The 27,020-nt window shown below is 30.7% G+C and overlaps 2 protein-coding genes across 10 annotated transcripts in view; one reads left to right on the top strand and one right to left on the bottom strand.

Moving 5' to 3' along the window:
* LOC140040041 (tensin-3-like) overlaps window positions 1–27,020 on the top strand; it is a 118,368-nt gene that overhangs the window by 35,339 nt on the left and 56,009 nt on the right. For 2 of the 4 annotated variants that reach the window (XM_072085680.1, XM_072085678.1), the window contains exons 1-3: window positions 3,929–4,102; window positions 16,672–16,786; window positions 24,775–24,812. In XM_072085680.1, the coding sequence (XP_071941781.1) occupies window positions 4,022–4,102; window positions 16,672–16,786; window positions 24,775–24,812 (234 nt within the window). In that variant the 5' untranslated portion in view covers window positions 3,929–4,021. Of the gene's footprint in view, window positions 1–3,927; window positions 4,103–16,671; window positions 16,787–24,774; window positions 24,813–27,020 lie in introns of those variants that run through there. The other 2 variants (XM_072085677.1, XM_072085679.1) reach the window with 2 other exon arrangements.
* On the bottom strand, window positions 459–27,020 carry LOC140040044 (uncharacterized). 6 transcript variants are annotated; one of them, XR_011842687.1, is made up of 9 exons: window positions 22,299–22,324; window positions 21,013–21,154; window positions 20,635–20,738; window positions 19,092–19,361; window positions 18,637–18,693; window positions 17,645–17,914; window positions 17,166–17,222; window positions 15,365–15,522; window positions 459–470 (listed from the first exon to the last, which is right to left on the bottom strand). XR_011842687.1 is itself a non-coding variant. In XM_072085688.1 (8 exons), the coding sequence occupies exons 3-8, from the start codon at window positions 20,690–20,692 to the stop codon at window positions 15,428–15,430; spliced, it is 807 nt and encodes a 268-aa protein (XP_071941789.1). In that variant the 5' UTR covers window positions 20,693–20,738; window positions 21,013–21,154; window positions 26,911–27,020; the 3' UTR covers window positions 14,579–15,427. The 6 variants fall into 6 exon arrangements, 5 of the variants coding, with proteins under 5 accessions (XP_071941789.1, XP_071941791.1, XP_071941788.1 ...); XM_072085688.1 differs by lacking the exons at window positions 459–470; window positions 22,299–22,324 and adding an exon at window positions 26,911–27,020 and having other exon boundaries at window positions 14,579–15,522; XM_072085690.1 differs by lacking the exons at window positions 459–470; window positions 22,299–22,324 and adding an exon at window positions 26,911–27,020 and having other exon boundaries at window positions 14,579–15,522; window positions 21,043–21,154.

The raw sequence follows: 27,020 nt of genomic DNA, 5'->3' as shown, positions 1-27,020 counted from the left end.
TTTAGTATGATTTAATTATAATAATGTATTGTTAATTTGGGCAAAAGTAAGTCATGACTCAAGTTGTCCCCAAACATGAATTATATTAAATAAATTTTAATTATATTATTGGTAAGTAAATTGTAAAATTTGATACATAACTTGCCAAATGCGTCAGTTACACATATTAGACATCTGTTCACTGTATTGTATTAAGTTTTCATATAATTCACAGGTTTTTCATCCCAGTTAGCAATTTTAACCGAAATAGAACGATTGCAACTAACAATTAATTATTTTCGTCTGTTAATGCCGCTATGAGGAAGCGGGGTACCAGAGGCTAAGCACGATAATTTAGGATAAATCTATCACGCAATTCTTTAATTGATTGATTTAATTAGACAAAATACCAATTATTAATTTTGAAGTATATTGAGAATATGTTGAAGAAACTTGTGTTTAATGTATTGGTGCGATTAATTTGACTGAATGTATAAATGTAGTAGGCCTACTGTGGGTACATTTTTAATCCCTAACAAAACATAGTCAATTAATGTTATCTACTATGTAATATGTTACATACTGTATGTAAAGGGAAGATTGAAATTCCCTGTTTCCCTGCATTTTACATGATTCAAAGGAGAATATAAACTGAAAATGGACAAACGCCCTCTAAATGGTTTTCATTAAATCGTTTACACTGCTACATTGTGTCGATTTCACCAATACAATTGGAGGACACCACGATTTATTCCCAGATACAGTGATGTAGCCATGAGAAATAAAATTCAAAATGCTTTTTCTTTGCTGATTTTTATGGAATAAATTGTGGTTGCTCACATTGTTTGACAAAAAAAAGGTTAATTGCCCAAATATGGTAGGGATATGCTTAAATATGGTAGTGATATGGCATTATCATGCCAAGATATGGGCACATCACATTTTTTGTCAGTTAAATGAAACTTTTATCACAATGTGTCAGAAATTTGAACAATAAGCTATTAAAATAACAATAAAAGTATTTGTTTTTTGTTATTTTACATTACATCATTATAAAAATTAACAGAGTTTCTCCTACAAACAATACTAATATTGAGCTGTATGGCCCTCAGGTATAAATTTAAATTAGGCTCATTTCCAAAATCTAAGAATAGGCCTAAAAATTTAAAACATAATTTTTTATGTGGGAAATTGTTTAGACCTTGATAAATCGACCCTGGGCATTTTATTAATTTTTCCAATCCTGACTGGAGCCATTAAGAGGCCAACTGTTTATATTTTGTATGATAAAACAGAACCATACAAATACTACCATAGCAAACAAAATTTGTGAAGTGAGCCCTCTATGGTTGTATAACTTTTTTTTATATTCAAACAACTTTGAATCTATGCTATTAGATAGTAGATAGTAATGTTGAATGAAAAATAAACCAACATTGTATCAAATTGTCTGGTCAAATATAGTTTTTTATCTATCCTGATGGAAAATACAACTACAATAATTTAAACATGTACAGAGAATAAAATGTAACATAAAAAAATACAAATATACTGTATCTATGGATACAGCAGTCCAGCAAAAGGTTGAAAAAACTACACATTATACAAACATTAGCAAAAGTGATGATAAATATGCTTAACTAGCCTATCTTATCACTAGCCTAGCTGTTTGCCTTTTTTTTTGGAAAGAGTGACACTTTGTGGAAAAGGTATTAAACCCCTGTTAAATTTCTTGCTATGGTAGGCCTTTATCCTAAAGAAATTTTTGTAACATACACTTTTCAGCACTTCAGCAACTTTTTGTATTTTTTTGTGCAAGACATTCTGTCCCATTGTCCTATTGTCATTCAAAGTCTATTATTTTGGCAACGTGTTCATTATTGTTATGAAATATGTTTATTGTTGTCCTTGATGAATTCATCTCATCTCAAGTTGGATTTGTAAATACAATAATCCTTCAACTTTCTTTTGGCCTTCAAGTAACTATTGTAATGTTGTTTTAAAAAGCTGTTTGCAACATACAGGATGTGAAAGTGTATTGTCTACCAATTTGGAGAAAAAAAAATGGCGTAAACAATCAATGATTACTTTTAATATGTTTACTGTCTTGCGCAAAGAATGTTACAAACAGAAGGCATCAGCCCATTCATATCACCTAGAAAATCTCTAGAGTTAAGCTGCACAATCAAACTAGTGTGATGTGCCCAAATATGGTAGTGATATGACATCATCACATTTTGTTGTCACATAAAGTTTGATAGTGTAGACAGAGACACACCAAGAAGCACACCATACAGAACGCTGATGTGTGTAAACTCTGGAGTCTTGTTAGGTGACGTGAAAGGGCTATGATTTCTATCATATTTAAGTTCATATAGTAATCAATATAATTATATTGCATAATATTAAACTTGTAGTGCCTGTTATTATTCATATAGTTGTGGGTTCCCACTTATTTGAATGAAAGAACCACAATAGTGTCTATACATACTTTCAATGGGCTGGCCATGGATGACAATGAATTGTCAACCACAGGGCGTATCTCTACTTTAAAGCACTGGGTTAAACTAAGTGGTTAATTTGTCGAAAGTTCAAAATTTACTAGAGCTTAGAATGTAAAAGTATTATTCATTCATTCATAATCAAAGTGGGAGTTTCTATTTATTAACATATTTGAGGTTTTGTTCTTTCAATTTCTTTCAATTCTATTATCTTACAACCAAAATAATTTAAAATACTGACTACTACAGTATCAAGCTGTTAGAACTTAAACTATGGCGTTAAAAGGAGGCATTTCATAACGAGTACATGTATGTTAAACAAGAAATTCTATGAAAGTTGAAAACCCTCGGTACAAAAGATTGTCCAATTGTTTGTAACACTTTCCCAGCAGGTAAATCAATGTATGTCTGTTGTTGGGGACTTGGAGTGTTTACTCAACTGAATAGCTTTACAACTTGCTTACCCAGCCTTATAAGCAAACTAAAGTATAATGATTCCAAATTTAATTATTTATCAAATGTTAGACCTACCATTCTGATAGTTCTTCTCTTTAGTTTCCTGTTTGATAATTTTAATATCTAGCTTTGCGTGTGAATGTTTTTTATATAATGTGATAGTTGTAATTAACCTGTACAATTTTGTGTACACTTATGCAGTTTATTTTTCCGATTTACAGATAATGTTCTACTTCATTTATCATAATTTATTGATTTTAGTAGTTAGAGTTTATTCAGTATCAATTATCAGATACATTAAAAATGATAACAATGAAATTGAAATAAGTTAAACTAACTGAAATAATTATTTTAGAGTTTTAAAGATTAAGTTATATTATTGAAATCAAAATATAATCATAATAATAATTATAATAGATTATAACAGATTGTGGCACAGTTGCTTGGTGTTTGACATGCTTAGAGTGCTTGGTTCGGTTTGCTATAACTCTATTTTAAATTTAGCCTTTATAAATGAGGTGTTCTTTAAATAAATTATTCATACACATTTTTTAATCCGTTTCATTAGATTATGAATCATTCTTATTATATTTATATTATTTTTACAATAATCATATTTAACAATTATTTCCGACTAATAAATTTCTAAACCTCAGGTCGCTTTCTGAAAGTACAATTTAACAGGTTAGAGCATACTGCTTGAATTACATCTGAGAAGGCCACTGATTGGTTTAACCACGTTTAAATTACTTAATGTATTCAGGAAATTTAAATGGTGTGCTATTAAAAATAATTTATATGCCATGTTGATAGCTGACATTTGTGTTTGTGGGGGATATGTGTCGTAGACTACGACCTTGTGTGTGTATTACCGCAAGAACTTAAGTAAAGTGTCTGACAAAAGAAGTGCATAATACCGTAACAAACTATGCTTCAAGATTTGTTTTATAATTCATCAAAGTACTTACACAATTGAGTGACGGTAGTAGAAGTAGTATAGCTGAGAATGAAAGCATGTGCTCTCCATAAATAGCTTTAGTATTACTACATCAAATGAAAGTATTTAGCTTTGGAATTTTAACATCATGGATTTTATTGATGCGGATGATGTGTTTGTAGAGTTTTGGCTTGGATCACAAACATTATTTGAAAATGTTTCATCAAAGGTAAAATAATGTTTTTGTTATATAACCCCACAGTAATTTATTTATAATTAGTATTGTAGGGCACATCTCTCTGTTACTGATATACTGTAGATGCTATGCATACTTGTTTGTTTGTCTATTCTATGCATACTACTTAATTAGTCTATGAACTTAAAGGTACATTTTGTTTATCTGTGTTCTATACAGTGAATACAACTGGAATGTCACAATTAATGTTATGAGCATGTCACTTGATATCTATATAATATAGATGCTACGAATACTAACTAGTCTACATCAGAACTTATGGTACATTATAATTGTGTTTTGTAGTAATGTACAATATCTGCATATATATATATATTTTAGGCCATATCACCATATGTCATTAATTGATGCCATACAGTACATATTATAACTATCTGTATTGTAGTAAGTAAATAGAGGTCCATTAAATTGTTGTGTTGTGCAGTAATGAATGTACTGGCATTTATTTATAATTAATATTAAAGGGCATGTTATATTAACATTGATACATGCATTTTGGAAACTAGTCAACTTAGGAATAAATTGATGAATGCAACCCACAACAAATCTGTATATCTATAATTAATATTATACACACATCAGGCATAGAAAATTAATTTTAGAATATTAATTAATTTAAAACGATAAAGATGAGGAAATCTGTAAGAATGAGACAAATTTTCCCCAACCGAGACTCGAACCCGGAACCTTCTGCTTGATATGCAAATGTCCTAACCATTAGACAACTGGGGCTAGCTAAAACTAGTACAACACAATTACTGTAGTGTGTCTAAGCTTAGATAAGTATAGGCCATTATTACTGTATTATTAATTATGCTTTTTGTGTATATAAACCTACTGTAAATTACTGATAATCACAAAAATACATATTTTAATTGTACCGTAAAATGATTTAATTTATTGTTTTTATAGTAAAATATTTATGTAAAAATTAAATTGGACTGAATTAACCTTACAAAGAAAAAAAATATTAGAAGATGATACTTATATAATTGATTTGAAATACCAACTTTAATTTAATTTTAAAAATAGAATAAAAGACTCGCAGTCTTTTATTAATTCTGAAATCAGTAACTGGATCAAATAAATTAGAATGTTTTTGTTAGATGTTCCATACAGGTTGGTTCCACAATACCCCATAACGTGAACAAACATTATTTACTCTACTCAAGGAGTCAAAATGGAATTCCAAATATTAGTTTCTGCTTAATTCCTCGGTTTAACTTATCGCAGAAATGACAATTAGTTAAACGTTTTTCTAATAATAATAATTTCAATTAGATACTGTCAATCATGCGTAACTTAGCCCACCCAAGCAGTTACGTTTTGAGCCCATGGGTATGGAAAGTGGAGAGAAAGTGGGTCTACCAACAGAATTAGGCCGATTACTATGCAGGTAGATCCATGTCTATGGCCTACATTAAATGCTTCTTTAATGTTTAACATTCTTGAAACATGCGTATGTACTTTCTATGGCTATTATGTACTTTTCTGGGCATGTGACCTACGACATTTATTTCATCATGTATACCTCTCTTACTCATTTTCTTGAAAATTTTAAAATGTAATACTGTACAGTTGCAAATATGTTTAACTAAATTTATACAACAATTACATATTTCTAATTAAAGTATTATTAATTGTAATATTCACCAAAATATTAAACATTTGAAGATAAAACAATTATAGTTTGAAAATAATAAGTGTACATATACTTATGTTTCAATAGTACCGTATGAACAATGCAAATTATACAGATTAACCAAACATAAACATCTAAAAATAACATTATCATGAGGAAAAAATAGGCCTAATACAATAGTAATTAACATGAAAAATAAATAGATTTTCATAGAACTAGTAACTAACTAGTTGTCGATAAAACCTTTGTGGAACTAGCACTGAACATTAACTAAACTTATGTTAGCTTTAACTAGTTATTTTATTACAATTATGGTGACTTTCCCATTTATTCTTGAACGTTGCTGTAAAATTGTTTACCTTTAACATTTAATAGACCTATTGTGCAATTATTCAATGTGAAGTGTTTAATCTGCAGTGCCCTTTATTTGATGTTGCTTTTCACTGTATATTGTATTCATTATTGAGTTTTTTTTCCTAATATTCTACTTCAGTTTCTCTAGTATAATACAGTACAACACCTATTAATCGTAGAGCTTCGGGACTTAAGTACTTTCCAATGAGATAAATAAGGGACACTAAGAGTTGGTTTAGTCAGGGGTTTCACTGTATTTTCCCTTAATAGGGGTGTCCTCTAAAGCCTGGTTTCCATTAAAATCGCTACAGCGTTTCCATTAAAATCGCTACACGCGCAGATGTCGCCGACACAATCGGGAAGGCTCCCCGATTCATCGCAGTCACAATCGGCAAAGTTGAACATGGTTGAAATTTGCCGATTGTGTCGGCGAAGAATCGCATACGCGTACCAAAGAATATTTAGCACTCGCGTACTAGATCTCTGATAAATTCTAGCGTTTCCATAGAATCGCTACGCTCTGTCGTGTAGCGATTTTATGGAAACCAGGCTTAAATAAACATTTAAATAGTTTCATAATAGTTGAGTTCATATCAAAAAAGTTTTTGAAATCAGTTGTTTATTGGACAAACATTATAAATTGTCTAGATAACTTAATTGAATTCAGATTGTAGAGCTGGGATTTTTACATCGGGCATTTTCCTATATTATAAGATATCGTTAACTTAACTTAACTAAAATACAACACAATATATTGTAAAAAAAGTTGTAGATATTATGATGTCTATGTATATATTATTTTTTCTTCCCACATTGTGTTCCGTTTGTAAGAACTGTACAAATTTGTCTTCTCATTTTTTAAATTATTACGATATTGAATACAATTTTAATAGAAAATGTATTCATTCATTTTTTTCAAATTTTTTTACTGAAAAATAGCTACAGTATTAGTAAAAAAAATAAAAAAAATGTTTTTATTTGGCCTTACGCATTAATCTGTCTAATCAGTGAGTGATTGACACATTTTGAGTTGCCTAAATAAATCTTTCATAGAGGTTAAACTTACCCACAGGGTGTACGTAACATGTATTTTCATGTAGATCAGTACAAGTCAGTGTAATTAATATTGTACCATAAATAAATGTAATAAATAAATTAACTAATTTTCTCAAAAATTTATAATTTGATATTGCGTGCAATTTATTTAATTGGTTATCCGCTCTTGGCGGATAACCTCTTGTTATTGTCAGGATCTTTTTTTTTTTTTTTTTTTTCTATGTTATTCTTCTTTCTTTCCCAAAATTTTGTGTCACGTGTATCTCAAATTCTGATCAACATTACATCGTATAACTTTGTCAGAAGATTTACCTCTATCTGTAGAAGTGCAGGACAGCTCGTTTTTTTACTTTAGAGTCTCGCAGCGTAAGCTACGCACGATTTTATGAATTTCGCGTATTTAACATAGACTAAAAAGCAAAAGTCATTTTGTAATGACACTTGGTGAACATTTAAGTCATATCAAGGGCAAACTTTCTATGGATTAAAAATGGCATGTTTGACATAAAGTTACGCGCGCACGCGCGTTTAAAATTTCAAATTGCGAAAAATTCATTTCTAATCAACTTTCTACGCGTTTCAGGTCATTTTGAGCATTTCAAAAATTCCCACGCGTGCGCATATTTTTTACGCGCGCGTGCGCACGTAGCGCAAAAACATCTTTTTTTTGCTTGATTTTTGTTTTTTCAGCTTTTTCTAGTACATTTACCAATTTTCAATCAATTTCGACTTAAAATCACGTCATACGAGCACGTAGAATTGAACAATTTGTGCGCGTTTTTGATGAAAAAGTTCAAAAATTTGTGAAAATTATGCCTTTTTTTAAAAAGTCATAGATTCTAAACTCCGAGGTGAAAATATTTAAAATTTCAGATTCTGGAAGTAGATGAGTTGTTTTTCTTGAATCATGCATTGATATGGCTAACCAGACATTGTGACGTCATCGTATGGCCACCCGAATATAAAATATAGGATTTTTTTCTCTTTCGTCATAGCTCGTTAATTTAATAGAGCGCATCTCTACTTATCCTTATTCCATTTCACTCAATTTTTTTATATTGTCTAGATCAATCAATTACCTTTCGCATGATCCACCATTTTAAAAATTATGATGACGTCATCATGTTCAAATGCGTCAATAACTTTGGTCACTTATTTTCAACTATTCTGCACTGTATGTAGTACGTATACAGTATATAGTGTTATACCGTATATACTTAGACGCGACGCAACATAGAGAGCGCACTAACATTTTTCAATGCCATAATCGTTTTATTTTTTTGCGCGCACTATTCTAACGTATGACGTGCACGTGGCTTTTGCACTGCGGATAACCTAACTCGTCCGTAGTGACGAGTTCAAATCTAGTTTAATTTATATTTAGTTTCCTCTCATCATTTATAATTTGTTTTGAGAATAAATATAGAAAAATTAAGAAGTCTGTTTTCTATTTTTATATACAAAATGTAATTAAAAAGTAGGACAATATCTGGGTTCAAATTCAATCCTCTAATCAGATACATTAGTTTGAAGTCATGTCCAACCATGTCTGTGTTTTATGGTCCATTTTTTAAATATTCTTATGCAATCAGAAAGTTCTTGTTCGCTTGTGTTTTTTTTTTTATTAAACAAATTTTAATGGAGAGAAATAAAAGCTAAAACTTTTTAATCAACTCAAATTTGAAAACACAGAATCAGTATATATATTCAGGGTGTTGGATTTAATAATATGAATCTCTCTGTCTCTCTTTATTATTAATCTTCTGGGTTATGAATTGTTATATTTAGCATTAAGATCACCAGGGACATACTATAAACTTCTTCAATGGGCATTTACTCAGCAAAATACTACAATTATGAGGTAATAATCATTCGTAGAAATAGCATTGATACTTCATCAGAATCCCAGCTGGACTGTTTACATAACAATACAGATATCAAATCTGTGGCGACAGATAAATGTTGTACCTTTTTTTAGTTACCCTTGACCTTATCCCGTGGGATTTTAATTGAATTACTCATCTTCATCTAACATTCCCAGTGCCAAAATTTCTATATTTCCTAATGATCTGTCAACTTGATTGCAATATAGTCTTGATATAAAATTCATCAATAAAAATTAAATAAAATTAGTAAATATAAAATGTCAGAAGTTTTTACCAATCACGTCAAACAGTCAGTCTTCGTATGCATAAAATCTATTTATATACAGAGTGTTTTAATAAATAAACAACATAGCTATAATCATCATCAATTAAAACTAGTATTCATTAACATCCGACAACATTGTAGATTTGTCAATATTGAAGTTGAAGGATACATAAAATGAAAGAGGTTTGATGGTAAATAGGTCAATGCCAATGCTTTGTGAACCAATAGAGATAATAAGACTTCTTGATTGTCTACTTTACAAATCATTTGTAGTACTGTCACATGTTATTGTAGGTAAATGCACGTTTGAGTGAGTATGCTTTTTGTGAGATTCATTCACCTGAGAAATAAAAATATTATCATATATTACTCTCAGCGTTATTACTCTAAAGCCACATGTAGTGGCCAACCTGAAAGTCTGCTTTACAGAATATATTTTAGATCAGCGATCCGCTTTTTATTTTGGTTCCCGGGACAAAACCGCGGCCCAACTACCCATCTGGACCAACATAATAAAATAGCACCACCATGGTTTTGTCTTGGTAAAAACATTTATAAGAATATGTACGTGTAGGCCCCGGAAATTGCATTGTAATTTATTTGGAGGGTTAACTTGCGCTAATGATCCACCGAAATTCAGCGCGGTCCAGGATTCACCAGGTTCATATCACAATTTACACAAGATTTTGCATTATATTGCGATAGAAACTTTAATAGCATCACATCAATTGCATTTGGTATATTTACGATCTTTTTTCGGCATTTTTAAACCACATAGGCCTAACTCAACCATTCATCATCTCGACATTTCATTGTTTGTTTGTTTGTCCTTCGGATAGCTTGTTTTTGGCAGATTTTCATATTTTTAAATTTGATTATTATTTTATACACATCCTTACTTTCTTCATTCAGAGTATGAATTTATCAAGTGTACTGCCCTCTATAATATTTTACTTTCTTTACTTTTTTTAGTAACAGTAGTTAAGTCAGTTTTTTCCTACAGTAATCTAATCAGTAAACCATTTGTACTCAGGAACATAGAAATCTAACTTTCTAATTCTAGACCAATTTCTTATTATGTTATTCATTCAGGTCACAGAGAGGTCAAAGAAAATAGTTGACCTAATATTGTTACCCATACTCCTAATAGGTTTCAGAAAATTAACAGCTATTGTGTTAATTCATGACGAAATCAACATTTGGGTGTTGTATATTGTATATATTCATCACAAAATCGACATTTAGCTGTTGTGTGTGTTCATAACATTGTACATAAATGCCTTCCGAGAAAACAAAATCAACAACTATTGTGTTTATTCATAAGCATGTTAAATCCCTTCTGACCAAATTAAAGCAAAATATTTTCATTGGCTTTTATAAACGATGGATCAATATGAGCTTGCCGACAAAGCAAGAACGTTGAAATGTTACAACGGTGGAAAGATGGCTGTGACACTAGATATTTATGAATATTAATTAAATGCTGATGGCTATTAATGAATCAATTATAAGGTCAGGTGTGCTACTGATATTTTGATTGTCAAACCCTTGACCTTATTCCTGTTTAAATAAATAAATTATCTAATTACATTATTTAAATCAGATTTAACCAAATTAATAGTGTGTGTACCAATTAAAAACTAATTTTAAGATTAATAAATTTAAGTTTGTTGATCTAGTGATATCATTGTCAATATCTGATATCATGTTGGGCCAATATTTGGTTGGAGTACCATTTAAGCCAACATTTCTGTTATTGTCAAATTGTAACGTTTAGCTGATGCCATCTGTTAACACACATATAATTTCACAAAAACAAATTGTATTTTAACATAAAAGTCATTGTATTTTGTGTAGAAAATAAACAAACAAACATAATTATTTTATTGTTCCACATATACTTATATAGTTTAATAACAAAATTTAATTATGTTGAACAATGGCAGGTGTGAGTTTCACAGTTTAACACAAGTTATGTTTTTATGTATATTGCACAGATGTTTAATGACACAAGAAATCATAAACGCATTTGATTTACCAGTGAACTTTCCACGACCACAACACCTTTATGTGCCAAGGCCTTGTTTAAGAGCTCTGTGAACCTGTTTCTGCTGCAAAAAGTAACCGATTATTAACCGTGAATAAATTAACCCTGATTTCAATAACCAGTAAAATGGTAGCATGAAAATAATTGTTAAAATCACCCAAACCATTTTAACTGGTTATTTGTTTAGTTATAGTTAGTTTTTGGCAGCAATGCAAACTATTATTTGATTGACATTTAACCGCCTGATAACAATGCATTCTGGGTAATATTAATGTTTTTTTTCCTCAGCAACCAACCACTAATTTAAACAGTTATTTGAGAGCAGAAATTTAGAAGAAATTAAGTCAGTGTAACAAATATTCTAACAAAAATGTGTTTATTCGTCAATATCTTAATACAGTGGATTGGGTGTAGAATGCCATGTAACCAATTACCATTGTTCAAATTAATTTCCATACCAAAAGTTCATTTTCTTTACAGCAGAAACAAGATCAAACCCCTTTTCAGTGCCTATCCTCAAAATATGATATAAAAAATGTATCAAATATGGTATATTTTATAATTTTAATCATTTTATTTAAGACATTTTTGTAGTTTAAGATATTTTTTTTTTAGTTCAAGTTTAAGTGCACCACCATTTTATGTGCTGCCACTGACAGAATCATGAAAATAATTGATGATAAAATTACCAAACGCAACGATTTAAAAATAATTCACATGAATCTAACAAAAGATATTGATTACGACTCTCATCTCATTTATTAACGCATAATAAAAGACTTCATTCTGAAGTACAGCCAGCCTGTTTGAACTGCAGCTTAATGTTTTTTTTTAAACTAAATATTTCAGAAGAAATAAATAAATGTTTTCTAATTGCACCAAATCGTGATGGCTGACTCCGGGTAGATCAAAGCAAATGAATTTCGGGAACAATTTTCAGAAAATTATCAAGCAACGCTTTCCTGCTCTTAATAAACTTCTCGGCTTTCTATAGATCACTTATTATTAGTAGTTGGCCTCTGTATTTGTTAGATAAATCATGTATGATACTGAACTTTCAAGTTAAAATCACGATTGTAAGGTATTTGCATAAATAAATAAATGTAGAGAAAAAAACCCCCAACATTTTGCAAAGGATCACTATACCTCAGCAACAGAACCCAAAGTGTCCAAATGTATGTGGAAGAAATTAATTAATTTATTTATTTTCATTTTTAGTAGAAATTTAAAAAAAAGTATTTTTATACATATTATACCTACATATCAAGATTTGTCAAGTGTTTATTTAGTAATGTTATCAAACAATAACAGCTTAGTGTTATTTGAAACTACTGTTTTGAATTTTGTTTGTGATATGTTAATTTGATTAACTTGAATATCAGTAACCTGCGTAACAAATTTATTGCACATTGTTGCAATAATATGTGTATAGCTCATTCTTATTGATTGGTATAGAAGTACCTATTACAAATGATGTTTTTTTAAAGTATCCATGGAGATCGTATTATATGAAGGATTTTCAACCATTGTGTCTGAATCCACAACAAAAAAACTGTATTAGGATCATGTGTGCTAATTAGACTATCATTACAATAGAATAATATTATTATTCTTCTTAACATTTACAAAAGTACCAAAAAAATCAATATATGCGATTTCAAAATTACTATACCTTCAAAAAAATTGATTTGTGGTATAGAGCTAGAAGACTGCTCTATATTACAGTAATAGTGTGATGGATCTTAGCAACACATTGTATACTTCCGATTTATCTATATGAGGCTTTGATGAAAAATAGTATGAGAGGAAATTTACATTAATAGCTTTAAACTTATAATGTTAATTGTTATTGTGTTGTTGTACACAACAACATAATTTAACAATTTATTTCAATTTTCAAAGGGTCCAATGTTCAATCCTGACCTAGTCCTGAGGGTTGTAAACTCACGACTCTTTCAACCCACTTCCTCAAATGAGACTTAGTTTATAAGCACAATCAATTATAAATTATAAAATAATTCTAACCACTAGCCATCAGCGCAAGCTCGGTGGTCTAGAGGTATGAACGCCAGGCTAGTGATCTGGAGGTAGTGTGTTCGAGTCCCACCCGAGAACTACTTGCGAATTTTTTCACAAGTATTCTCAAATGTACTTAGGTGGTCAGAGGTATGAACGCCAGGCTAGTGATCTGGAGGTAGTGGGTTTGAGTCCCACCCGAGAACTACTTGCGAATTGTTTCGCAAGTATTCTCAAATGTACTTACAAATTACGTCAGAGTAGGGCAAAACATCTAATTAATTAATTATAAAATAGTTTATCCATTATGTAATTGGTGAGTTTCTTACTGCTGGATTCGTATGAAATAACAAAGAATAAATAGAAAATGAATATTTAGAAACCACTACCCTTCTGAATCTTGACTTGTGTGAACTTATGGTTTTTACTAGTGTTGGTAGTGTTTGTAAGGTTGTAAAATTATATTATTATATGGTTATGTATTATTTCTGGTTGTATCAACTTGAATATCCTTAAAAACATAATACTGTCAAGGTGTGCAGTGTTATAGGTTTTTAACCCAGATGAGTTTCGATAAACCCATTGAACTGACATTTAAACTATTATTGTCTGTGGTGACTTATTCATCTATTTTGGGGATTTTTATTGAATTGGCATCGTTGCCCCTAGGGCAATTTAAAATGTATTGAAAATTTAGAGAAAAACTAATAATTGCTCAATTCATGCATAAAAAATATTTATATTTTTATGTTTGTAAGCAAGATTGGTTTTATTTTTTGTGTTAATGCCGGCTGTGATCATTATAAATGTTAGTTACGATCCTCATTGCAAACTTTTACTGTTATCATCAGTAATAGTTATTTTGTCTCCTCATCATTACTAGTTGTTGTCATCTTCATCGTCACTGTCATTGACTTAATCATTATCATCATTATCATCGTCATCATCATCGTCATTTTAGCCATGTTCAGTCAAGTCGAACCCATTCTCCCTGTCCTGTGCAGCTCTCTTAATAGTTTCTGCTCTCTTAATAGTTTCTGCTCTTCCTCAGTCTGTTTTTGGACTTCATTATGTGATAAGTTTTGTCCATCTGATGTCTAAATAATATTTACTTACTACAAAACATTCTGTTAAACACAAATATTTAATTGCAATATATCTCAAATGTTCTACTTTTCCATAATATAATGACTAACTACATTAATATATATTTATTATATTACTATTATTATTATATGCAATTTGTTAAATACTATTTGCACATTATTATATTACGCCCAAGTTTTATACAAATACATTTGATTGATATAAAGTTTTACAACTGATCATTATACTGTAGTCATGTTTAGATTGTGATACAGTATTTACCGGAAGTTGAAAAACTCTTTAATCAAAATAAATTATACACTAGCTTCATGTTGCATAATTATTTATAGATACCCATTATATATATATATTAAGACTATCTTTTAATTACTTCTATTATTAATATCATCTACACGTCACTTTTAAAAATATATTTATAATTTAGTGTAGAATCATTGAGGTTGTTTATGAAAATACTTTTTTAAATATTATAGTAAACACATATAATGTTTATAACAGTACTATCCTACGCTAGTAGTAAGATATATTATTTGTATTTAATTATTCTTACCTATTCTGGTATTCAATAATCATGAGTGTCCGTATATAAAAATACAAACTTAAATTAGCCATTTGAAAAATATATTAAAATTAAACACTATAAAAATGAGTACTGTATATGTAATATTTGTTACACTTGATTCACCAAATAGAAACATTTTCAGCACCAAATCAAAACAAAACAAAACAAATAATTTTTTTTTTAACATACAAAAAAAAAATTATATAGAAAATTAGAAAGGAATGTGGCATCCTTTAAAAAGAACTAGAATTAGATAATAATTTTTATTGATGTATTTATAGACATTTTATATTTACTATTACGTGTATGACATACAAAATTAGCAAAATCCTCAAAACTATAGTTTCTTTTTGATTGGTCATTTCAGCGTCTGCAATAGAATTTCCACAACGTAACCAGGACGACAGCAAATGTAGTTAGGATTGTAGTAGCACTAACCATGGAACTACTACTAGTATCTAGAGATGAGAAAACTAAATATTAGCAAATACAACATTCTTTTAAATCATTAAATTATGATGATATAAAATTATTACAGTAATATTAGTTTTTGTCATCTTCAAAAACTTGTACTAATTAGGAAATAAGTAAAAAAATAAATAAAAATTGAAAATAATAGGAACTTAAAGGTACTTCAGATGCAAAGGAAGTCAGATGCTGGTAACCCACAATTCTACCCTAAAATTTTGAGAAAAAATTTGTTTTCACAACAAAATAACTTAAAATGAACTATATATGATTTTGTTTGTGTCAGGAATACTGTGTGTATGCATGATTCATTGCCATCGAAGCCAATATCACCCATAGAATATAATATGTGGTATAAGTTAACAAAAGTTCTTTACAAAGAAATGTTCAATAGGTGAAACAACCGTATACAATCTGCCAGCCTGCTTTGCTGATTTTCACATTACTGAATAATTGAATAGAACTTCATTGAATGCAGCAACCAACAAGGATATATTCAGAATAGAGTTCATATCACTTTTTTTACAATCAAATAAAACAAGATTTAAAAAATTTAAGAAAAGTTCTAAACAAATAAAATGTGTATTAAATACATAACATTAACAACATTGATGTTCTTAGTTGCAGTATATATTAACTAAGTTATTATCACTATATCAATGATACTAATGGCACCATTTGATTTTGAATATTATTTTGTTTTTCGGTGATTAGGTGATGTGCCCATAGGGACATGATGATGTCATATCACTACCGAGTCTTCTCGGATAAGGACTATAAACCGTAGGTCCAGTGTACACAACTTGCTCGTGTGCACTTTAAAGAACCTAGTACATCTTTCGAGATGAGTAGGGGGTTACCCCGGTGTATTAGTACATCACAGCCACTGATCACCAACTGGGCCCTCTGGGAGATCAGTCATTGACTGAAGAGGTCACCCAGTATAAAGATAAAACAAACAATACCATAGCATATCACTACCATATTTGGGCAAATCACACTTGTTTTGTCAAACTAGACAGAGCTCTATTCCCAAATTATTTGTATTGGGTAAAAGTAATGGTAATAATTTCAGTATAAATAAAACATTTTATCTCTCTTTTGATTTGTTTATTTATGATTGTCATGTTTTATTTCAGCCACAAGAGATTCTTGAATCAAAGTGCCACACATTTAAAACTAAAGTCTTCAAACAGCCTGTGACATGTGCTGTGTGTAATGAAAGTATATGGAACGAGGGGCGAAACTGCAAAGGTAAGTCTGTCTGTCAATTGTTCTTTAAAAAATACATATCTCTTGTTTCTTATTACAAAAATACTTTAATGTATGCCTTCTTTTTTTATATACCTGAATTTTTTTTTTCTTATGTGTTTTCTCTGTTTTTACCTTCTTCTTATTTTAAGTGTTTTGTATTTGTTGTCTTGTTTTGCCCTGCATATGCTTGGTTCTCCATTCTTATGTTTTTTATTTGAAGTAAAGGATGGTTTATTAGAGAATTAGATTGTGAGAAAAGATATTTTTATTGAAATAGATCGGAATATATATTTATACTGGGTAACCTCTTCATATGATATATGTATTGAAATAAAATGAAAGCAAGCTAATTACATCAACCAAAAAAATTTGTAATTACCATCAGAACATGTTTCCATGGTTGGAGTGGTTTCATCGGGTTCTTCTTTTTCATTTCCTAAAAATTTACAAAAATAGATTAACATCCATAAAAAATACATATTATTGAATTTTTTGTCATTAGTTTTATAATACTTTAGGGGCTGTAATTAGTAAAGAAGAAACCTTTCTTTGGGACACCTCTATTTAGAGGACACTCCTCTTAAATGGACATTCTTATTAAGGGGACATCCCTATTAAGTGGACATTTTACTATGAAACAAACAAGGAAAGGCCATATTCCTAATTAGGAGACATCCCTACTAAGAAGATATTTGTTGGGCTATGAAAGCACTGTAAGAAGAGATGTTTGATCAATTACAAACCTTATTGATGAAATAACTGATTATTTTAAATAATGGGTGGAGTAATGAATGAATGAATGAGGCTTTAAACTTAGTGGAATGATTAATAAAATTGTAATATTGTATTTCTAATTACTGTAACATGGCTCCTCAATGGTCAGTGGGATTGTTTCAGAACCAGAATTTTCGTTCTCCTCAACCAGACAAGTGATGTTTACTTGGCAAATAGATGGTATTTTTGCAGTCAACTTTGGTCCTTTTTCTTGCACACATTTGAAATCATCATCAGGCTCTATAATCCATTTAAAGGTGGCATCCATTGTCTCATTTCCAAGACATTTTAACTCCAATTCTTGCCCAACCTTATATATCTTATCTCCTTCAATAGTTATATCTAGTTTCTTTCCTACAGTAGGGATATAATATACAATAATTATATGAATTCACATTTAAGTTTAGTTACTCAGAAAAGTTTGCAGAGGGTTCTTGGTTTGAATCTCGATTGGGACGCCTTTTTCTCATTTTCAAAAATGTTCTGTATCATTCTGGACTTCAAAGCATAGCCGACTTTAGGTCACAAGAGGAAAATTAGCCTATGTAATATATACCAACACACTATAAGTTTTCTAGTTTCTCAACAATATTTATAAACATTAATTTTTAGTATATTACTGTGCAATTTTGATTTTCCTATGCCTGTCTAATTTGTATATATATATATATCTATATTTAAAGGCATGTAGACCTTAATCTGCTTGGATAAATATTGAAAATCATATTATTTAATTGTTTCATTTAAACGGTTAGTGTATTAAAACATGTATACCATGTACGTTTTCCTTATTGTCAAGGCCAATTTGCATAGGCGAGTGCAAAACTTGTCCCACGTAAAATCTGTATCTATCCTGAGCAGATTTCCAATTTTTCAATTATAAGTGTACAGTGTTCCTGGCCTAATATAATCATAACTTTTTAAAAACTTCTTACTTGGCCAGTAAAGTGTAAAAAACCTACCTGCTACCAGTATGAAACAGAAACACATAAAAACAGATTTTCCACTGAAAATATGAATATATGTATTGAAAGCAAGCTGATTACATCAACCAAAAAAAAAAAATTTGTAATTACCATCAGAACATGTTTCCATGGTTGGAGTGGTTTCATCGGGTTCTTCATTTTCATTTCCTAAAAATTTACAAAAATAGATTAACATCCATAAAAAATACATATTATTGAATTTTTTGTCATTAGTATAATACTTTAGGGGCTGTAATTAGTAAAGAAGAAACCCTTTTTTGGGACACCTCTATTCAGAGAACACTCCTCTTAAATGGACATCCCTATTAAGGGGACATTTTACTATGAAACGAACAAGGAAAGGCCATATCCCTAATTAGGAGACATCCCTACTAAGAGGATACTTGTTGGGCTATGAAAGCACTGTAAGAAGAGATGTTTGACCAATTACAAACCTTATTGATGAAATAACTGATTATTTTAAATAATGGGTGGAGTAATGAATGAATGAGGCTTTAAACTTAGTGGAATGCTTAATAAAATTGTAATATTGTATTTATAATTACTGTAACATGGCTCCTCAATGGTCAGTGGGATTGTTTCAGAACCAGAATTTCCGTTCTCCTCAACCAGACAAGTGATGTTTACTTGGCAAATAGATGGTATTTTTGCAGTCAACTTTGGTCCTTTTTCTTGCACACATTTGAAATCGTCATCAGGCTCTATAATCCATTTAAAGGTGGCATCCATTGTCTCATTTCCAAGACATTTTAACTCCAATTCTTGCCCAACCTTATATATCTTATCTCCTTCAATAGTTATATCTAGTTTCTTTCCTACAGTAGGGATATAATATACAATAATTATAGTTAGTTAATTTAAGTTTAGTTACTCAGAAAAGTTTGCAGAGGGTTCTTGGTTTGAATCTCGATTAGGACGCCTTTTTCTCATTTTCAAAAATGTTTTGTACCATTCTGGGCTTCAAAGCATAGCCGACTTTGGGTCACAAGAGGCAAATTAGCCTATGTAATATATACCAACACACTATAAGTTTTCTAGTTTCTCAACAATATTTATAAACATTAATTTTTAGTATTACTGTGCAATTTTGATTTTCCTATGCCTAATTTGTATATACGCTCGTTGAGCTTGTGCACTCTTTGTGTTCATAATCAGTGTACCATGTCCCGCATACCTGGCTCAGCCTATATATTGTGCCAGTTCTGCGGTACATTTCATTTCGAAACCTGAGCTGCACTGACGAGATCTAATAAGATCGAAACAGTACTGTCTGCAGATTGGATATATATATATATATATATTTAAAGGCATGTAGACCTTAATCTGCTTGGATAAATATTGAAAATCATATTATTTAATTGTTTCATTTAAACGGTTAGTGTATTAAAAAATGTATACCATGTACGTTTTCCTTATTGTCAATTTACATAGGCGAGTGCATAACTTGTCCCACGTAAAATCTGTATCTATCCTGAGCAGATTTCCAATTTTTCAATTATAAGTGTACAGTGTTCCTGGCCTAATATAATCATAACTTTTTAAAAACTTCTTACTTGGCCAGTAAAGTTAGAGCTAATACACTATGTAGAACTTTCTCAAAATGCTCTAAAAACATAAAGTGTTTTTTGTTTAAAACATATTGTAGTAACTTATACTGTGCTTCTTTGTGGGCAAATTTTAATGTAAAATCTATGGAAGCACTAAGCCTTACGCCTGCTCCTTAATAAACCTAGGTCATGCAGTGCCAGCACCATGTTTGTAGAAAACCACATCTGCTCGTTCTACGAACTACAACGTAAGGTGGTGTTTGGCATGTTGTGCAGGTTAGGGAGGTCAGACAATTTTGTCATAAAATGTATTCATGAATTTGCTTTTCCTTCATCCATTCTACATAGTAGATGGATGAATCTATTGTTCTAACTGTGACTATGTAGCATAGGTTTTTTTTATATATATCTACATATATATTTATATGTATTTGTTATATTTGCAATAATGTACACTAATTTGTTACTGAACTATGGAGAATTTTTTTTTTCCAAAATAAAAGATGAATGAATGAATGAATGTAAAGTGTAAAAAACCTACCTGATACCAGTATGAAACAGAAACACATAAAAACAGATTTTCCACTGAAAATCTTCATGATGTTGTATGTACCTTGAGATCTACTATATGCTCAGTCCCAAACACTGTGAACAACAAATAAGAGAATAAAAAGAGCTAGTATTACATATAATCATCCAATCTCATCGAGATACTGTGAACTGTGAAAGATATCAAAGAACTGGTATTGATCGTAATAATTATCCAATCTAATTAAATTTGACTGATGATGAAATATCAATATTTCTAACATATCTTAACTTAATTATACACATTTAATAACAGCTACAGTGAAGATTTGTACTATACATTTTAAACTATCATCTAGAAATCAATATTTTCTAAAGCCGAAGTATATACCATTCTATAGTCACCACCAGGTAGGCTTACTTCATCAAGGCTTCTATGAATGGGTGATGAGTTGGGAGCAGGAACGCTAGTAGACCAAACCCAGTACCATTTTGATCAATCAATCAGGAAGTTATCTCACGACCACGACCGTCTGTCACAAAAATACATAATGTATAAATGAAAGATCGTCGCAGATTATAGATTGTATTATTAGTTGACAGGGTTATTGTTAAGTTGTATGGTACAATGGGTTTGTGATCGAGTTGTGATATGAGTGTAAAATAAACATTATGTTGTCAATAATAGAATTTGTATAACTAAATGCAAAAACCATTTACAATTTGCAAGCCTTCCATGACTTTAATTAAAATCAATTTTATTTTATTTGCAGATGTAGCCTAATGATTAAAGATTTTATTTTATTATTATTTATAAGAAAGGAAACTAAGTTTGCTTTTAAGCCTATTGAAAAAAAGAATTACTCCCCTATGTTTTCCAAAAACATACATTTAAGAAAAAGACCCTATTTGAAATTCAGATCCAATTAGTGGATTGCTGCATGCCCCTCTAACCCCTCTAAATTTCAGCAAAAACAATACAAACGATAAAAAATTAGATTATTTGAAAGGCAAATGATATCGATATAACAAAATGTTACAAGATAGGCTAACCTGGATATTATCGCAACCTGTCACATTTACAGCACAGAGTTAGGGGAAAATAGCAAAAACAGCATTGTGGTCGTGTTGAAGCTGCGGAGTTATACTTTTGTATTGTACAACTCCATAGGTCTGAACCAGAAAAAGAGTAGTGGAAGCCACCTCTTACGACAGTGATCTTTCGTTCGTTACAGCTCAAGGTACACACACAATTTTGATATCTAACCAATGTTATGCGTTACGTTACCTACTGGACGACTAAAGATGCAAAATTTGGTGCTTGAGGATGGGCTTGAGAAAGTGTAGAAAATATGGGTATATTCCTGGAAATTTAATCATTTTACCTTACTTATACTTTCCCAAAACCGGAATTGTTTACCGTATTTTATTTAAATTTCACCTCTACACTGGTGCGTACAATATATACTGTAACACATTACATTGGGTAATAATGTGCGTGCATGTTGCATTAAACAAAATTAAATGCTAGTAAATGCTAGTAAAATTATCTTCCATCACAAGGATCACCTACAGTATAATTCATCAAAGTGACTTAATTAAATTCTAGTTTTATTTAAATTCATTCTGAAAATCTTCTGTGAAAACCAAATTATAACTATATAATTGAAATGTTACCTTAATATTATCCCACGACCTTCTGTCACACAAACACTTGTATCAATGATAACGTTGATGACCATAGTAGATTATAGATTTCATTATTATTCAATGGTTATTGTCTGGTACAATGGGTTTGTGATTGGGTTCTGATATGAGTGTTAAATAAACATTATGTTGTCAAAAACACAATTTGTAAAAATAAAAAACCAAATACAATTTGCAAGACTTTACATTTTTTGTCAAAATTAATTTTATTTACAGAAGTTGCCTAATGATTACAGTTTCTAATTAATTATTAATTTATAAGAAGGACTATATGCCAAACTAAGTTTACTTTTAATTGCAACAAAAAAAATGAATTCTTAATGTTTTCCCAAAACATATAAATTTTAAGAAAAGGAACTTATTTGAAATTCATAGTCAGATCCAATTAGTGGACTGGTGCATGCCCCTCCGACCCCTCCACCCCTCTTCCCCTTAAATTTCAACAAAAAAAATTAAAGATACAACATTAAATTATTTGAAAGTCAAATAATATTGATATAATTAAAATGTTACCTGAGAGGCTTACCTGTATATTATCACAACCTGTCACACAAAAACCTAATAACATTTACAGCAAATTATATAGGGTAAAAGAGTTTTTTTTAGCTGAGCATATAGATTGTTTTATTTGCAGAAGTGTGTTATCAGCAAAATAATACATTAGATTCTGTGAAAGCCAAATATATCAATATAATTAAAATGTTTACTTGAATATTATCGCACAACCTGTCCCATAAAACTTATAAGAGTTGATAACATTTACCGAAAATAATATTTGCAAAGTAATTGTTTTGGTTTCAATTGGTATACAAATAAACATTGTGAAAAACATCATTTTAGAATTGAAAACAGCTCAGATAATGTGCAAATACAGATTGCACGTCAGTTTTTTTTTTTACTGTGACGTCTTGTTATCAAAAAGACTAAGTAATTTTTATTCTAGTAATGATCGTTTTATTTATATACTGCAAAATTTTAACCTTAATTATTTTTTCCGTATGTTTTAATTCTTGAAATTTTAAGATGTATCATTTTATGATGTATGTACAAGGCTCTGATCTTTTTAGTAGGAGGCCTTATACTGTAAGTACCATATATTAATAACACATCAGAAGATGTCAGAAAACTGTTTAATCAACAGATATACAAAGGTTGGTGTTGGTTCCCATGCTGATGACAGTTCTCCTGAGGCAATGTCCTGTCTTTATAAAACCATGGTATTACCCATCATTGAGTATGGCCCACCAGCATGGAGACCAGTTTAAGCGAAGCACTGATTGACAAATCCAGCGGCGTGCCACTAAGCGTATATTGGATGGAGTTGGATTGGGAGTTATTCCGTACAAGGAGCGGCTGAAGAAACTAAATTGGTTGTCCCTTAAGGACCGACGTGAAGTTTTTTTATTCTTGTTAGTTTTTCGATGTCTGTATATCAATTGTCGTAATAGTGTCACTGATCATATCAGAATCAATTTTCATTATCCTTTTATATATGTTTAAATGTATTTTGTATTTTGATAAATAATTCTATGTAGTTAAGTTCTTTTGGGGCCCTATAGGTTATGGTGACTGTTGCTTTTGAGATCCCACGACATTTTTGATGTTGAAGAAATAAATGAAAAAACAATAGTTTTACTATATTGTACCATAATATTTATATAAAATATGGAAAAATCTGCCCAATGACAAGGGAATATTACCATCAATTTACCAGTTGAAATTGAAAGGCATTTTATTTTGATAAATGTTATAAATTGGTATATTAGCTTTGCTGATTATGTTTGTTGATATAAGTTTGCGATACACCACGTATGTTAGTTGTGAAAAGAACTGTTGAGTTTCTCGACATCTCGATCAATATGCTTTGATCGTCCTCAGGACTGATTATGTTTATTATAGACATTTGTGCTATACAAATGTTAATGTTATCATATAATCAATGTGTATGTATAGTGTTTGAGTGAGCAGTTATTCTGATATTGCAGAATATTATTACAATTGATTATGTCTTATTGGTAAATCATCAGAGTGAAGGTACAGACTTTTTACAGGTTATGGTTTACGTATAGACATGATGTATACATATCAATATTCTACCATTGCTCCTTGTATTGGGATATGCCACTGATATTACACTGAACGTACAAATGAATACACATTAATTTACTCATGGTTTGCCATAGATAGTTCCTTTTTAGAACATTTTTTTTCAAATAGGCCAGATTATTTATACAATACTACGCAAATGTAATAAGTACTTATTTCATTGAATGAAAATTCTACGAGATTCTTGAGTATCAGTTAAAATACTGTTAATTTAATATATATATATTCTTTTGTCATTACCTTTTGTCATTTAGTTTTTTTTTTGTCTGTTTGTCCTGTTTGAAATGTTGAAGTAATTTAAATTCAATTAAGTTAACAATGGTTTTATTTTTTCTTCCAGTTTGCAAGTATGCGTGTCATAACAAGTGTGAATTTAAGGTAATATATTACTTTATATTTCTTGCATCGTTGCCATTACAGAATTACTGTAGTCATCCTTAAATTTCAAGATGGAATAAAAAATGGCCTCCATTTCAGAACTTAATTGCTGAATAAATTACATTCAAATTTTTAGTACTGTATTCTATATAATTTTCTGTTATGACATCAAGAAAAATACTAACTTATTTAAGAGATAAATATTCAAAGAAAATAAAAATTTTTATTGAAATTTAAACTTTTGAAATTAAATATGTAATAAAAATAAATGTGTTGAATTGAATTAGGTGATGAGAGTGACATTGGTTGTATGAAGAGAGAAATTATTGTCTAACATTTCTTTATTATTTTGATGTTAAACCTATAAAAGTTTTCTATCATAAAGCTTGGTTTCCACTAGAACACTAGAACACAAGGACGTAAGCACAAGTACATTTACCTATCAAGGGATGTATCATTCGAACGGGAGTGGAGGTAGCTTGGTGGTTAACATTTTTGCCTTCCAATCCCAATCATGTCTAGGTTTCAATCATGTCCAAGTTTCATGGTTTAACAACTCTTTCAACCAGTGGCGTATCCAGTGGGGGCCGGGGGGCCCGGGCCCCCCTGATTTCGTGTCCGTCGGCACATCATCGCATCCGTCGGCAAACAAAGGTGCCGGGGAAAAAAATAAACTACTGTATTATTCTCACTAATTGAACTGTAAACATAATTATTTTGAGTGTTTGTTTATTTACATATCATATCATTGATCGCTTCAGATCAACTATTTTATTTTCATTACATCTAGCGAAACAAGTAAAAAATGTGGTCAAAATATCGTACTACCTAGCACGTACGTACGGCCGTACGCGGTAGATTGTTTAAGCGTGGTTCCCACTAGAACGTAACGCAAGGACGTAAACGCCAATGAAAAGCGAAGTTATAGATATAGACGGTTAGCAATCACAAGGGAATAAGCCATCGCTTGTGATTGGTCAATTCACTTGCGTTGCGTTACGTCCTTGCGTTGCGTCGCAAGTGGGAACCACGCTTTACTCAAAAGTCTTTGACCTTACCCTATTTTCAACCTTGTTTTTGCAGTTGAGCCTCTCATGACCTGGGATTTGTATGTCTTCCTACGCTAAGATTATATAGTTCCACATGCCATGTGCTTTTTTGTCTTAGATATATTTATTATAAGTGCCAAAAACCCGTTTTTTCTCGATATGAGGCCTTTATTATTCAAAATTTTTTAAGAAAAAGCACTCATACCATAAAAAATATCCAAGTATTTCATTTTTGGAACAAAACCATCATTTTGTGATATGATGTCATCGTAAGCCAATCAAAGCTGAGCTTTCTCGCGATTGGCATTGCTCACGGTTGAATGATTTTGGATTCTGGCTGATTTGATTGGTGGATGCGAATCACCCGCAGCGGAATGTTTTCTGTCGCGCGTGTACCATGAATCTCTCTGATCGTTACTACACAAAGTTAGAGCAATGAATTTGCCCGAATTCCGTTAAGTAAACAACTTTATATATTTTATAAGCATTTAATAACATGTTTTATTGATATTTCCAATGGTGATATATAAAATAAATTACTAAAAAACGTAATTATATGTAATTATTTTAACCAAAAATGGCGTAGTTAATAGAATTGTCGACTGAGGCCGCAAATTGTTTTACTTCTTTCGTGGCTAAAAGCGATCACTTTCGGCGATGTTTTAGACCCTATATTTCGAAAACTACAAGTCAGATTTTCCTAATTCTTTCTTTATTGTAATATGAATACAACATACTAACAGATAATGTTGGTTTGGTTTTAATTTTGCAACGTTATCCCATATAAGACAATATGACTATGCAATCCTAGAACATGTATTGATCAGGTGTATGTACAGATAATGACACCAATTTTGTCGGCAAATTGGCAATTCCCGGCCCCCCAACTTCGAAATCCTGGATACGCCACTGCTTTCAACTCCACTCAAATGAGTTTATAAACTTTATCTATCCTTTAATTGATGAGTTACTCACTGTTGGATGCGAAGAGAAAAAAGGAAAAAAGAAACAAAAACTATTGATTGGTCAACTTGCGCGTATGCCCTTACCTTGCATCCAAGCAGGAATCAATCTCAAGCCCAGAAATTGCTATAACAAATAATTTGTGATTCTTCAATAGGATTACCTCAAATTTCCAGCCAGCATCTAACTCTTATAT

Source organism: Antedon mediterranea, chromosome 2, assembly GCF_964355755.1.
Source record: "Antedon mediterranea chromosome 2, ecAntMedi1.1, whole genome shotgun sequence".
Lineage (NCBI taxonomy): Eukaryota > Metazoa > Echinodermata > Crinoidea > Comatulida > Antedonidae > Antedon > Antedon mediterranea.
This window is presented reverse-complemented; position numbering and strand designations above follow the sequence as displayed.

Coding starts and splice junctions, on each gene's coding strand:
- LOC140040044 (XM_072085688.1), bottom strand. CDS start 20,692: ATGAAGATTTTCAGTGGAAAATCTGTTTTTATGTGTTTCTGTTTCATA. Junction 18,694..19,091: donor CATTGAGGAGCCATGTTACA/GTAATTATAAAT, acceptor GTAAATTTTTAG/GAAATGAAAATGAAGAACCC. Junction 17,915..18,636: donor CATGGAAACATGTTCTGATG/GTAATTACAAAT, acceptor TCCCTACTGTAG/GAAAGAAACTAGATATAACT.